This window comes from Heloderma suspectum, chromosome 6 (genome assembly GCF_057233095.1).
Source record: "Heloderma suspectum isolate Gila_16-S chromosome 6, 16-S_ref, whole genome shotgun sequence".
Classification (NCBI taxonomy): domain Eukaryota; kingdom Metazoa; phylum Chordata; class Lepidosauria; order Squamata; family Helodermatidae; genus Heloderma; species Heloderma suspectum.
The window spans coordinates 120,429,538-120,444,505 of NC_139463.1; the positions used below are offsets into that span (position 1 = coordinate 120,429,538).

Below are 14,968 nucleotides of genomic sequence, written 5' to 3' on the forward strand. Positions count from 1 at the left end.
GTACTGTTTCAATACCCGAAGAAATGAATCTTAACTGGAGAAATGAAACGGACACTAAACCGGAGAAATGAAACTTCTCCTCTCAGGGTTACCCCATCCCAACAAAAATCCCCAGGCCTCTAAGACTGACTTCCTCTTTTCCATTTGCCTATCTGGGCCTCAAACCTTCACAGGTTCTTTGGAGGAAAAGAAATGAAAACAATGTTGTTGTAATAATAATAATAATAGCATAAAATAAAAATAACAGCATCTTTTAAGATGTCCAAAACAAACATCCTGGCAGAAATATTTCTGGTATTCCCATTACACCTCAACAGCCACTAGCTCCTTTAGCAAAAGAAACAGGGTGTGTGTGTGTGTGTGTGTGTGTGTGTGTGTGTGTGTTGAAGCAGGGTGTATATCTCTCAGTGCCAGAGCATCTGCTTTGCATGCAGAAGGCCATATGTTCACTCCTTGGCATCTCCAGGTAGGACTGGAAATATTGTTTCCTGAAACCCTGGAGAGATGTTGCCAGTCAGGGTTGAAATCATGTGACTGAGGAAAAGGCAGCTTCCTATGTTCCTAAAAGAACCAAATCCACAACCATGTCCATCGTTTACTTATTAATTATGTTGAAAAATGAAACAGGGAGGAAATTACAAAGATAATTTCAGCAATTTTACAAGGGGTATACAATGGAAGATCGTTGTCTCACAGCTCAATCTACCAAGGTTTACTTGGGAGTAAATTTCATTAAGAGCAATAACATTTTGCCACAGGTAAGCTTGTACAGAATTAAATAGAATTATTGTCTAAATTCAACAAGTGTATCAATGTATCTCATAATCACATTGCTGAAGGATGATCAGTCATTAGGCAATCTTTCCTACATTTCATGGGGAATATGAATATAATGAAACTGATCAGCAGATATGTTAGCCAAGAAAAGATCTACTGTTTTGATTGCCAGAGACACTACAAATATAACATATAAAACAATACCATCATACTTTTTCATTCTTTCTGTCTCCTTACTAGATGTTCCTTGCTGTTCAACTCAGGCTTCCACAGAATAATGTAGCATTTGGGGAAAAAAATACAACTCAGTAACCCAGCACTGGAAGCTAAGATAGAGAACACCTCCACAGCTACCATGTATTTCCCCTTGGTGCTCAGGTAGGTTGGAACAAATGACAACCAAACACTGCAAAACATCAGCATGCTGAAGGTGATAAACTTGGCTTCGTTAAATGTATCAGGCAATTTCCTGGCAAAGAAAGCCACAGTGAAGCTGATAATGGCCAGAAGTCCCATGTAGCCCAGGACACAGTAAAACATGATGGCAGACCCTTCATTGCATTCTGCTATGATCTGTTCAGTTAAGGACTGTGTGTCCAAATCTGGGAATGGGGGAGAGGTCCCTAGCCACACCATACAAATACCTGCTTGGATCAAAGAGGAAGAAAGGACAATGGAGAAAGCCAGCCTTTTCCCCAACCAGTTTCTCATGTTGGATCCAGGTTTGGTGGCCATGAAAGCGATAACCACGGTGATGGTTTTGGCCAACACACAAGAAACAGCCACTGAGAAGATGTTGCCAAAAGTAGCTTGTCGAAGAAGGCAGGTTGCTGTGTGAGGTTGGCCAAGAAACAGCAAAGAACACAAGAAGCAGAGCAGGAGGGAAATGAGGAGAGCATAGGTGAGATCCCTGTTATTGGCTTTAACGATGGGGGTATCTCTCTGCTTAATAAATGTTCCAAGCATCAAGACTGTAATCAATGAAAAAGAAACAGCGACTGATCCTAAACTGATCCCGATAGGTTCTTCATAAGACAGAAAGGTTACTACTTTCTGGATGCATCTGTCTCTGCTCTGGCTTGGATACTGATCTTCGGGGCATCTGAAGCATTCACCCATGTCTTGATCAAAGGAAAAGAAATAGGGGACATCACTTTGCCAATGTCTATGAAAAATAAGTCTCATTCATAAAACCACGTGTGATATGGGGGTTGCTGGTGCTTCTGCCTGATAATTTAATGTGTGGAGATGGTCTTGTGATTTTGTTTTAATTGGCCAGCTTAGCAATTCTGCATCACTATTTCTGACTGCTTTGTTACATTATGTGGTGAAAGTCAATAAGTAGAGGATAGGTACAATCATCTGCAAATACATTACTAGATGCTGGACATCACTGTGATCTGTTACCGACACACTGGGCAGAGCCATGGGGTGATGCTTGTCTTACTGATAATGGAGTGATTGTAAATGTTTATTGCCTCTTATGTATCATGAGAAGGACATTATTCTCATACACTGATGGAGCAACGTAGCTGCTCTACCCTTATTGGAATTCGGATTTACTAATTTGATCTTCAGCTAAAAGGTGGTTCAGCCATGTATGCACATGGCCTGATTTCTCATTACATAATACTCTTGGATGAATTTGTGAACTGACCATACTGAATATTATTTGGTTGAACTGATCTCCTGCCTTGCATATTCATTAAGTATGGAATTGTGGAACACTGTCATAACCTCTTGGCAAGATAATTCAGAAGAAGCCATGCATATTCAAGGGAGTTTTGCTTCATAAATACAAATTGATTAGCATTCCAAGCAAAGACACTAGAATATATCTAGAACCCATGCTTGAATTATTGAGTTCAATTACCATGGTCCCAGACCTAATTTCTGCTTTCTCAACCCCCTTCCCCAAGGCTGCATAGGGACTGCTGCCTGTTCTTCTGGAGATCTTGTCTGCTGTGAGGGTTCATTATTACCTAAGTGAGAACATCAGAACAAGAGAAGAATCCAGCTGGATTGGATTAAGGGCCTATCTAGCCTATGCTCCAATTTTCTGCAGTGGCCAAACAGATGCCAATGGGAAGGCAACAAGTTGGAAATACAGTAAATAGATATCTCCTGTTATTTTCCGATCTCAGCTGTTATAGAGAATCATGCTGTCACAGCATATAGTAACCACAGTTAGTGGCAGGTTTTGGGAAAAAAGTAGGGGAGGTTTGATCTTCCCTTCTGAGAGTACCATCTTCCTGATCTGAATCAGGACCATGCCTGCTTATGCAAGATCTTGTGCAAGATCACAAGATGTTTAACTTTCAGTTAATAGAAATGGAAGTACAGAGCATCAATTGGCTTAATGGGCAAAGCTAAAAAAAACACTTCAGTTCTCAAAAATGACTGGGAATGCAGTCATTCTAAATAATCACAGAAGCCTTCCACCTTGTGCAAGCAGTCAAGGGATATTCTCACAAAAACCCAACAATTTTGTGCCATAATTCTCCATTTTGTAATCCCTGTTAGTAAATGGTTATCTGTATTCTGAAATGTTAGATGTCCTCCATCACACACTTGTTTCATTGGAAATCTTCCCTTCTGGGCAGGGATCACAATTGTAGCAGCAAAATTTCTTTCCTTCCTGCTTTCTCTTCTGATAACCAAGCGGGCAAGAGTCACTGCATACAGAAAGGGGAATCACCTAACCATAAAAATGAAGAGAATTTAGGAAGAGAGATGATAGTGTTGGGAGAAAGGTCATCAGATAAAATGCAAAGAAATAAGTGCAGAGTAGAGATGAATGAATACAGAACACAGTATATACAAATAAAGAGAGACTGGTCAGTACGTTACTGAGCATGGCAGACATTGTTACTGCAATCCATTGTTTGGCTGTGGAGAATTAAAAACAAACGGCCCCAAAGAATGACCTGCTAAGACAGGGGTCAGAAATACAGCACCCACAGGCCCAATAATGCCCACCAGGACACCCAAGTATGCCCAGAAGACCCCCTCTACCATGGCTACCAATTTCACCCCCACTCACCTCTATGCTCAGCTTAGGAGCACTACTAAGGGAGGTGAGCATAGAAACAGTGGCAGTGGGGGCTGGTTGTGGAAGGAAATTGCAGATGGCCGGAGGAGGAGGAGGAGGAGGAGGAGGAAGAGCTGAGACTGGCTGTGGTGAGAAGGAAATTGTTGGTGTGGGGAGGAGGGGCAGGTGAGTGTGGTGGCAGCAGCAGAGGAAGGGAAATTGTGGGTGGATAGGTGGGAGGAAGAGGAGGAGGTGAGCACAGTGTCAAGAAGAAGGAGGAGGGGAGGGGGAGGAGGAGGAGGAGGTGTAAAAGAAGGTGTTGAAGAAGGTGTAGATGAGGATGAAGAGACACATGGTGTGAGAAGGAACTACCAAGTGTGGTGGGGGAGGGGGGCAGAAAAGAGAGAATCCACAGATTAGAAGACTCCAAAGAGAGCAGTGAAAAAAGAGAATCTACAAGGATGAGCAGAAAGGAGAGTATCCATGGTGAAGGGGTGAAAAGACAGACCCTCCCCCCAAAATAAAATTGATCGGATTAGGAGTGTTATTCCGTGCGCTGTAGATATAGTTAATGAGCAGGAGGCGGTCTGTGGCACACTGGTTTTGTGGGATCGGTTCCAGTTTCTTCCTTCTGATGAAGTGGACAAGGTGCTTTCATCTGTAAGGCCGACCACCTGCTTACTTTGATCCTTGCCAATCTTGGCTCATTAAGAGCTGCAGAGAGAGGCTGGGTGAGGGGATCAAGGTGGTGGTGAATGTCTCCCTTGAGGAGGGAGTGATGCCATCAGCCCTCAAGCAGACAGTGATAAGACTGCTTTTAAAAAAGCCCTCCTTGGATCCTCAAGTTCTGAACAACGTTCGCCCAGTCTCAAATCTGCCTTTTTTGGGCAAGGTGATTGAGCGGGTGGTGGTGATGCAGTTGAAGGCACACTTGGAAGAAGCCAATTATCTAGATCCATTTCAGTCGGGCTTCAGGCCTGGGCCTGGGACAGAAACGGCCTTGGTTGCCTTGGTGGATGATATGAGGAGGGCTCTGGATAGGGGCGAATGCTCCTTCCTTGTTCTCCTCGACCTCTCAGCGGCTTTTGATACCATTGACCACGGTATCCTCCTGGACCACCTGGAGGGGTTGAGCATTGGAGACACCGTATTGCAGTGGTTCTGGTCCTTCCTCTCCGGCAGGTACCAGAGGGTAGCACTGGGAGAGGAGGTTTTGGACCGGTGGCCACTCACTTGTGGGGTGCCACAGGGTTCCATCCTCTCCCTGATGCTATTTAACATCTATGTGAAGCCACTGGGGGCTATCATCAGGAGGTTTGGGGTGTGGTGTCATCAGTATGCAGATGACATACAGCTCTGCCTCTCATTCAAATCTTCACCAAGGTTGGCTGTAGAATCCCTGTCCAAATGTCTGGAGACAGTGAGTGGCTGGATGGGGAGGAACAAGCTGAAGCTGAACCCTGACAAGACCGAGGTACTTTTGGTGGGAGACAAGAGGAGGTTGGGGGATGTTGACCTGGTGTTGAATGGGGTATGGTCACCCTTGAAAGACAAGGTCTGCAGCTTGTGGGTCATCTTAGACACCCAGCTGTCCATGGAGGCTCAGGTGTCAGCTGTGAGCCGGACAGCACTGTACCAACTCCATCTGATAAGGCGGCTGCATCCCTACCTTCCCGACCATCTGCTCCCATCAGTAGTACATGCCCTGGTCTCCTCTCATTTAGATTACTGTAATGCGCTCTACATGGGGTTACCCTTGAAGACGGTTCAGAAGCTGCAGCTGGTACAAAATGAGGCGGCTCGCCTGGTTAAAGGCAGCTGCCGGTGAGATCACATCACTCCAGCTGCCCCCACCCCATGAAAGGTGTGCAAAACAGAGCACTTACCTGCTCCCGTCCACACTGCTTTGCGAATGGCGGCTGTCCTGTGGCCACCATTCACTTCCTCCTCTTCATAGCCATGATAGGCTACGTAAATACTTACATAGCCTATCACAGCTAATGCAGGGACGCCATTTGCATCCCTGCGGACGCCGTGATAGGCTACCTAAGTATTTACGTAGCCTATCACGGCAGGGGGAGGGGAAGCCCAGCATATGCAAATGGTGGCTACCGCCATTTGCGTACGCTGTGGGTTTTCCCCCTGCCGTGACAGGCTACGTAAATATTTATGTAGCCTATCATGGCTCAATACAGGGACGCAAATGGCAGAGGCTACGACAGCTGCCATTTGCATCCCTGCAGGGCTGCCCAGTGGCCGGATGTCTGGCTGCGGGCGGCTGGAGCCGGCCGGCGCCTCCGCGGCTTGGCCGCGGAGCAGATCCAGCTGGGCAGGATTCCTGGGGAGGGACAGAGCGCGTCCCCCCCACTGTGGATTGCCCGGCGCGGAGCCAGGTAGGTGTTTCATACATCCATAGCCACCAGTGGCACTGAATTTATTATACCTCCAGGATACATATGACATACTTAGTGATGCATTTTTGATCAGGATATACCTTGTCCAAACCTCTTGAACCGAACCTGGTCTCCAACACAATCTGCAGTTGAAGTCTGTTTTTGACCTTGGAATATGATTTCTGGACATCCAAAAACATGTTTGTCAGCATGAGTTTAAAAATGTGTACATTTGAAAAGTGTGCTTAAGAAGTGTGTACTTTGGAAACATGCACATACACAAGCTTAGGTCAATAGGAGTAAAATGCATAATTTCAAAGTTGTGCAAAACTGTTAAGTACACTTGGAAAAATAACACACAAAAATGTGCACAAATTTCCATATGGAAATAAACAAAACAAAGATTGTGATCAGATGGAATACCAGATGGATGGAACAATATTCAAAGTGGGATTTGAACAACTTTTGACAACTGTGAATTTTTCTAGTAGCACACCTGGTTAAAGTTTCTTCGCAACTCTGTCATATCCTCATTAATGATGAGTTGTTTTCCCTCTAAAGCATTCGGATCCACCCTTCCAACTTTAATTTTCAGAAATGAATTGTTTTGAAATATCACCATGTTCATGACATCAAATCCAGCAACCAATTCTCCTTTGTCATTAAAAGACACAGTTTCTCCAGCTGAGTTGTTAAATGGAGTGCCCTGAAGTAATGGATGGAGCTAGTAGAAAGAAAAAGAAAAGGAATACCAAGACAGAATTGAGTTGTGAAGTTTCTCCAAATGCTGTCCTTGCTGCTACACTTACATGGACTCCCATCTGTAATTCAGAAAAAATGCGATCCCCCCCCCCGCCCCAAGGGCTGACTTGAATGTTGTCTATGGTGTTTGTCTTACATATTCCCAACTCCTTTCGAACAAAAGAACGTTGGGGAAAAAAATTTCTCCATACATTCCTTCAGTTCTGGATCGTTTTATTTTCAGAGCTTTAGTAGCAGCAATATTGTCAAGTCATTGACTCTCTTGTGAAGTCCAGGTATTACTCAGAGGGTTTGAGTATGTCATTGTCTGAAACCAGGAGTACAGAAACTTTTAGGCCCAAGGGCTGCATGTGTTGCTGACTCAGGTGTCAGAGGTGGTATACACATATCCATGTGCACGCGCGCACGCACACACATCTAACCTATCTTGATATGGATTGGCCTTTCCTCTTGGTTGTAGCCACAGTGAGGAAAGGGTGATTGGTATTTGGACTGCTGGAGATGGAAATGCAGAGTGAACACATTTAACTTGGGGAGAAGGAGAATTGTGGGAGAGAGACAGATTGAGACAATTGTGGGAGAAAGAGAAAATATATGGTGTCCTAAAGGGTAATGCAGTCCTAAAGGGTAAAATAACTGCTGCAAGGGCTCCTGCTTCTAAATGTGTGTTAGATCCTGATCTTCGATGGTGACGTTGATGATGTCTGCGTAACATTTATGCATCTGCCTGCACTGCATTATGGCACAAGGACAGGTGAGGCGAACTGCTCTGCTTGTCTCTCTGTCTCTCTCTGTGTCTGCATAAGAGCCTGTTGGAGGGTGGAGAAAAAGGCACAAGTCATGGAGAGGGAAAACACCAGAAATCAGAGAGGAAAGGAGAGAGACATCCTTCTAGGGATGTACGAAACTCACTTACCTTTTCGCAGAATCTTTCGTGGTGGGGGGGATGGGGGGTAGGCGATCCGGCCCTCCCCCCCGGAATCCTCGACATCCGGCTCTGCTCCATGGCCAGGCTGCGGATCAGCTGGCCAGGGCCATCCGCAGCCGGATTTCCAGCTGCAGACGGGCTGCTGTGGACGCAAATGGTGGCTGCTGTAGCGACCGCCATTTGTGTCCAGCCAGGCAGCCATGATAGGCTACATAAGAATTTACGTAGCCTATCATGACTACCCCCCCCAAAAAAACACCCCAGCATATGCAAATGGCAGCTACGGCGGTGGCCATTTGTGTTCCCTATTTTTCGCCGATTTATCTTACGCAGGCTAGAACGGCGAAAAATAAAGGAACGCAAATAGTGCCCACTATGCTATTTGTGCTCCCCTTTTTTTCGCCGTTTTATCTTATGTAAATATTTACATAAGATAAATCAGTGAAAAATAGGGAACACAAATGGCGGCCACCATAGCTGCTGCCATTTGCATACGCTGGGGTTTTTTTTGGGGGGTAGCTGTGATAGGCTACATAAATTCTTATGTAGCCTGTCACGGCTGCAAGGATGGCAATGGTGACGGCAGCAGCCCGGCTGCGGCCGGCCAGGAGACCAGCCGCCAGAGCTGCCACCACCGGAGCTGCCACATCTGCCCCAGGTAAGTGCCATCCCGGGGGGATTCCGTGGGGGGTCGGGGGGCAGGAGGCCGTTCCGCCATGGATTCCGGAGGGCCAGATTCTAAAGAATCCAGCCTCACTGGAATACGTGGTGGAATTCTCTGCCATCCCTACATCCTTCTACTATCCTCCACCACTTCTTTTTCTTTCCCTTTCAAGACAAACCAGCAATTAAATGGATTGTCAAAGTTATTCTGGCCTACAATGGGAGCATATCAAATCCATCCATTTTTAACCTTGCTGAAGTCAAAATTTGTCCCTCAATGTGAGTATGGAGGAGAATTATGGGGTTTACAAATTCTGTATGATATGGAACTATTCCAAAATAAATTGCTAAGGACAATTCTTGATGTATCAAGGAGTACTCCTACTCAATTTTTACGCTTGGAAACCAGTGTAATAACAGTTAAATCTATCATAGTTACTAGGGCCTTTAATTGCTGGCTCAAGAGTTTTTCTCCCCATTAACCAGTCTACCCAAACTGTGTCTTTTCGAGTAAATGAAAGCTAAATCATTAAATACACTATCTTGGTTCCAGAGATTAACATCTCAAATTCATTGTTATGGTTTTATTTTCAATATTTTACAACCTTAATTCCAGATAACAGGTTTTTAAGGAGAGGGTTTGCAGTGTCTCTATCCAATTGGATCTTTGTGCAGCTTCAAGCAATAACACAGCAGCATGGGTTGCAAAGACCAGAATTAAATCTGAATATGAAATTTACTTGACTTTAATTTCTAACCCTCACCTTAGATGATAGATCAGCTTTAACACATCTAAGGATGGATCAGATGCAAACAGCAGTTTTGGAAGGATGCTTTAAACAAAGTCTTATGCTTCCAGACTTGGCCCTTGTCATCGTGGCAAAGTGAGGATCTGCCTCATTACCTGTTTTATTGTCCCATTTATTCCCAAATTCTAAATATTTAGACCTATTTTTTTGAGAAAAAGTCCATCTGGTCTGATTCAGAGAGAATACAATTTTTGTTTACATGTTTTGATAAGACAATCCCTCAAGCATTGGCCAGTTTTGCTTCTATAGCCCAAAGGCACAGAGTAAAACATCTGACCTTGCAGAATGTTAAAAATTAGTAAGATCTTTTTTTTTTATCTTTTATCTATCCATGTTTTGTATGCTTGTTGTAACCTTTGGTTGAAACAATAAAAGTGTTATTATATGCATACTACTGCAAATACTGTGTAGGGTGATGGAAGGAAAAGACAGGTTTCAATGAGTATATGGGGCATTGTTAACATGTTCATTCATTCTGTGGTGATGAAAGTTGGAATGAACTTGAGTTGGAAAGAACCTGTGTTGGAAGATGAGTTTTGTTTTGTTTTTTAAGTGAGTGCAGCAGGTAACAAAAATGACATATTTGCCCATTCCTAACTGGCATTTACTTAGCAGCAAAGGAATCTTGGGCCTGCAATGGAAAGCTCAGTGAAAACATCAACTGAGTGGGTGTCAGCTGTAAAAAAGACAAATTCTGTATTCCAGATCATGTATAGAACTGCTAATCTGGCTATACACATCTAAGATACAACCACACACATAATACCATTTACAGTTCTTGTCATCCCACCTCCCAAATACTGTGGGAGATTTGGATAAAGTTTAGGAAAAAAAAGAGACCAAAATGATCAAGGATCTGGAGCAACTCCCTATCAGGAAAGGCCACAACATTTTGAGTTCTTTAGTTTAGTAAAAGGCAAGTAAGGAGAGACATTATCCAAACATATACAATTAATAATGTTGTGGAGAAAGTGGATATAGAGATTATTTTCTCCCCTTCTCATCATCCTAGTACACAGGGTGAACCAGTTAAACAGAATGGTGGGAGATTCTTGGGAAATACTGAAAAAAATATAATTGACATCTCTATGCATTTCAAAATCCTTTCTCAAGGGAACTATATAAAACACATATAAAATGGGTTAATCCAAAAATGAAAATGAAACATAATAGATAATACAATCCCTTACCAAATAATATCAGACCAAAAGCCTTTCCAGCACTCTGCACAGAAGCCAACAAGATGTCAGTGGGAAGCCCACATGAAGGACATTAATACAATAACACTCTCCCACTTGTGTTCCCCACCACCTGGCATACAGAGATGTACTGATTCTGAAACTGGAGGGAGTGTGTGTGTGTGTATAATCCAGATTGGTAGCCATCACTACATCAGCTCTAGTTCTTGTATCCATCTTTTGGGGCTCAATCAATTTAACTTGTTGGTATCATCTGTAAAGTCTCCAAAGGCCTAGGAAGAGAGATGCTGCCACATTTCATACTTAGTTAGCTCACTGTTTAAAACTCATCAGTTTGTAGCACTCATCTTTATCGTGAGCCTGGATCGATGGATTACAATTTCACTATTAAAGTTGGAATGGATTGCAAGCTTCAGAGCATGTGCAGTCTGTATTTAAAAAACGTCATTTATGTGTATGTAGTTGGTTTAAGGGTTTAAGGGGCCACGGTGGCTTAGTGGTTAAGACGCTGAACTGCAGACTGGAAGGTCCGCAGGACAGCAGTTCAAGGCCCGAGTGCCGCGTGATGGAGTGAGCTCCCGTCTTCAGTCCCAGCTCCTGCCAACCTAGCAGTTCGAAAGCAAGAAATTGCAAGTAGATAAATAGGTACCGCTTCGGCAGGAAAGGTAACAGCATTCTGTGCACCTTGGTGTTCAGTCATGCCGGCCACATGACCACGGAAGCGACTTTGGACAGCGCTGGCTCTTCGGCTTAGAAATGGAGATGAGCACCACACCCTAGAGTCAGACACGACTGGTTGGGGACACCTTTACCTTTAGTTGGTTTAACCCTTTTGTTTCTTTAGGTAATGTGATGATTTGATATTACCTTAAGGGCAAGTGTAGAGAGGGATCCCCCTTAAATACTCTGGCGCATTCAGTGCTGTTTCCCTTGTCACCACTGCTGTAGCTGTGGCTTTTGGAGAAAGAGGAAAGGGACACTGCAGGTCTTTCCTTCTTCTCTCCTCCATATTCCAGTGATCAGTGAGAAACATCATAATGCAGTCAGGTCATGTAGCTACAGTCAGGAATGGGGTACATAATGTGGTGTTGCATGACATTATGCCCCACTTTGAGATTTCAAACTACAGCTCTGAAGATGCAGTTTAATCTTATGCAACCAAAAAGCCCATATCCACAGAATGAAATCTCATAGCAAAGGAGAATTTTCATGCAAATGTACATGGATGAATTTATTAATTTCTGATAATAGATAATGATAAATAATGAATTCACTCAGGTTAAGTTCACCTATCGCTAACTAGGACCAGATTCCATAACAATGACCTCCTTGCATCTTAATTTGCCTGGGTCCTATACTTCTCAGTTGTTTTAGTCTATGTTCTTTTACAGGTGTAAGTGTAGCAGTGGGTGTGTGGAATTGGGCCTTTTTGGTGGTAGCACCAAAAGTTTGTAATCATCTGTATAATACAATATTCCCGACTTCAGGCAAACTTAGACAATGGATGGAATAGACAAGTGTTTTTTTCCTATTTCTATTTTGTTGAAATGGGCTTACTGCGATGCTTTCATTTTATTTTTTACTGCTGTTTTGTGTATTGTTAACTAAAATGTTGACATTGTGTATTTGCTGTTCTTGATGGTCAGATTTCCCCTAGAAGCCACTGTTGGAATAAACATCTGAGGATATAATTACTGCTCCTACTATCTGAATGATAGAGTAATATGATTGATTGGAAAATTAACCTCCTCCAGCATTAAAAAAAAAAAAAACTGAGCTAAATGAGGAATACCTTTAGATAGTGGGGGAATGTAGACTTCAAGTCTGAGTGATGGATGCTTAATGGATTTCTTTATCATGCTTCTCTACCAGAAACCTCATCATATTCCTACATTTCTGGTAAAGGAGTCCTTGACTCTAATACTGCTATTTTTCACAAAAGGTACACATTCAATTAAGGATTTCAGCAAGTATTAGTATTATGTTACTAATAATAACAGTGCATCATTCTATCACCTTTCACTGATGACAAAGTTGCTTGCTATTTCATTTTATAAAAGTGTGATCAGGAAAATGAAGCCATTACCTGCCAAGGCTGAAGATCCTGAAGTCTTTTCCTGCCCACCATTGCTCTGTGCTTGAGCCTAGATGAATCCATGGCATGGAGAGCATGAGCTACAGCATAGACAGCATTGTAAATGCTGTAGCTGTGGCCAGTCATGCTCATTTCAAAGACCGACCTAGGAAGGTTATCCAACATCTCCTCCCCAACACATATTTTATCATCCTCTGTTAGCTGATGGGGATTTGGAATGGAACATTCAAAACTCTGTTCCCAGAAGTCCTGGAGAAAGCCATCTCCTTGAGTCCAGTTGGGTTTTATGTTCTGCAGATATGTCTGGAACCCTTGAGGTTCATTTGACTGAATGGTGAAGGAAATGGTGCCTTGGAACATTTCAAGGTTCAGTCTTCTTGTAACACCTGTTACTATCAACTCAGTCTGGGCTGTCATAATCCACACTTTGCCAACAAGCATGGTTTCCATATAATCAGAAAGTAAGAATCGTGTAAAAGTGATCAGCCACATAAAAGTCATAATATCACCATAGTTAACAAATACTCTGGCTGTACTATTCATGCAGGATGCAAAAAGATCTCCAAACCTACCATCCTTTTCCACGTCACTAAGGATACGACCATGGCGTGGTAGTCTAAGTGTGAAGGCAGAACAGATTCCCTTCTGGGAAAGCAATGGCTCCAGGGATTTCAGGAAATATGCTCCACTGTCATCATCCACAGCAAAGAGTCCAACCCATGTCCATCCAAAATGCTGAAGCAAATGGATAATCCCCGTGTACTCATGCATTTCATTTGGGACCATGCGGTAGAAGGAAGGGACCAGACTTGTGTCACTCTGTTCTGGGGGAAATGAGCCATATGCAAGCTAAAAGAAAATATACAGATGATTGAGAGATAAGTTAGGAGAAATAGTTTTTATTCATTGACTGATACTTGCTGAAATCCTTATTTGAATGTTTACCTTTTGTGAAAAATAGCAGTATTAGAGTCAAGGACTCCTTTACCAGAAATGTAGGAATATGATGAGGTTTCTGGTAGAGAAGCATGATAAAGAAATCCATTAAGCATCCATCACTCACTTGAAGCCTATGTTCCCCCACTATCTAAAGGTATTCCCCATTTAGCTCAGATTTTTTAAATGCTGGAGGAGGTTAATTTTCCAATCAATCATATCACTCTATCATTCAGAAACACACCATCTCCTCCACAATGAGGAAAATAGAATGTGAGATAAGCTTTGAAAAGTGGTTGTGGCAGGTCGCTATCCCCATACTGATCTCATACCTGTGGAATCTTGTAAAGTCCTAAAATGTCAGCCATGTGGAAGGAGGAATCAGAGCCAAGTCCTCCAATGATGGATATTAGGTTTTTCCGTGTGCCACATTCATAGTTGGGGACAAATGTATGTGATTTGCAGAGCAAATCCAGAATATTGCGATAGGTCATCATCTCAAAGTAGTAGCTGTCATAGATGTGGAAACCGAGTGTGACATTGGGCAAAATCTTAGGATTCTCATTGATCTCATTTACAGCAAATGCCAAAGCCAGGAGGTGCTGGTAAAATTTTGTCACCATGCTGAAGAAAGAGTTACATGATACTTCATTAATGACTTCTCCGGTGCATGCAATTTTTTTTAACAGGATACTAGATTACTCTGGCTTTACATAAACCAACTTAAATCTTGAAATCATCCTTTGTAAATATACTACACTATGCTATACTATACTATACTATACTATACTATACTATACTATACTACACTGGGTTCTCTCCATTGTAGGACTGAAGGAGATAAACTATCACATGGGTTATGAATGTGAATTAGAGACAGAAGGGTTGTATAACTCAGTGAAGCCATAAGCTATGCCATGCAGGGACACCCAAGATGGACAGGTCATGGTGGAGAGTTCTGACAAAATGTGGTGCACTGGAGAAGGAAATGGCAACCCACTACAGTATTCTTGCCAAGAAAACCCCATGGAACATAATACAAGGCTAAAAGATATGACTCCGGAAGATGAGCCCCTCAGGTTGGAAGGTGTCCAATATACTACTGGGGAAGAGCAGAGGGAATATCCAAGTAGCGCCAGAAAGAGTGAAGTGGCTGGGCCAAAGCCGAAAGGACACTCAGCTGTGGATGTGTCTGGTGGTGAAAAGAAAGTCTGACGCTGTAAAGAACAATACTGTTTAGGAACCTGGAATGTCAGATCAATGAATCAAGGTACGCTGGAGGTGGTCAAACATGAGATGGCAAGATTGAACATCGACATCTTGGGAATCAGCGAACTAAAATGGACAGGCATGGGCGAATTTAATTCAACTGACA

General features: G+C 43.1%; 1 protein-coding gene across 1 annotated transcript; it reads right to left on the reverse strand.

The window, feature by feature from the left end:
* Positions 1-993: 993 nt before the first annotated feature.
* Positions 994-14,216, reverse strand: LOC146342907 (vomeronasal type-2 receptor 26-like). The gene is made up of 4 exons (XM_084808072.1): positions 13,926-14,216; positions 6,698-6,925; positions 3,349-3,475; positions 994-1,898 (listed from the first exon to the last, which is right to left on the reverse strand). The coding sequence occupies exons 1-4, from the start codon at positions 14,214-14,216 to the stop codon at positions 994-996; spliced, it is 1,551 nt and encodes a 516-aa protein (XP_084664198.1).
* Positions 14,217-14,968: the final 752 nt, after the last annotated feature.

Coding starts and splice junctions, on each gene's coding strand:
- LOC146342907 (XM_084808072.1), bottom strand. CDS start 14,216: ATGGTGACAAAATTTTACCAGCACCTCCTGGCTTTGGCATTTGCTGTA. Junction 6,926..13,925: donor GACTTTACAAGATTCCACAG/GTATGAGATCAG, acceptor TCTTTCTACTAG/CTCCATCCATTACTTCAGGG. Junction 1,899..3,348: donor GAAGATTTCCAATGAAACAA/GTGTGTGATGGA, acceptor CCTTTGATCAAG/ACATGGGTGAATGCTTCAGA.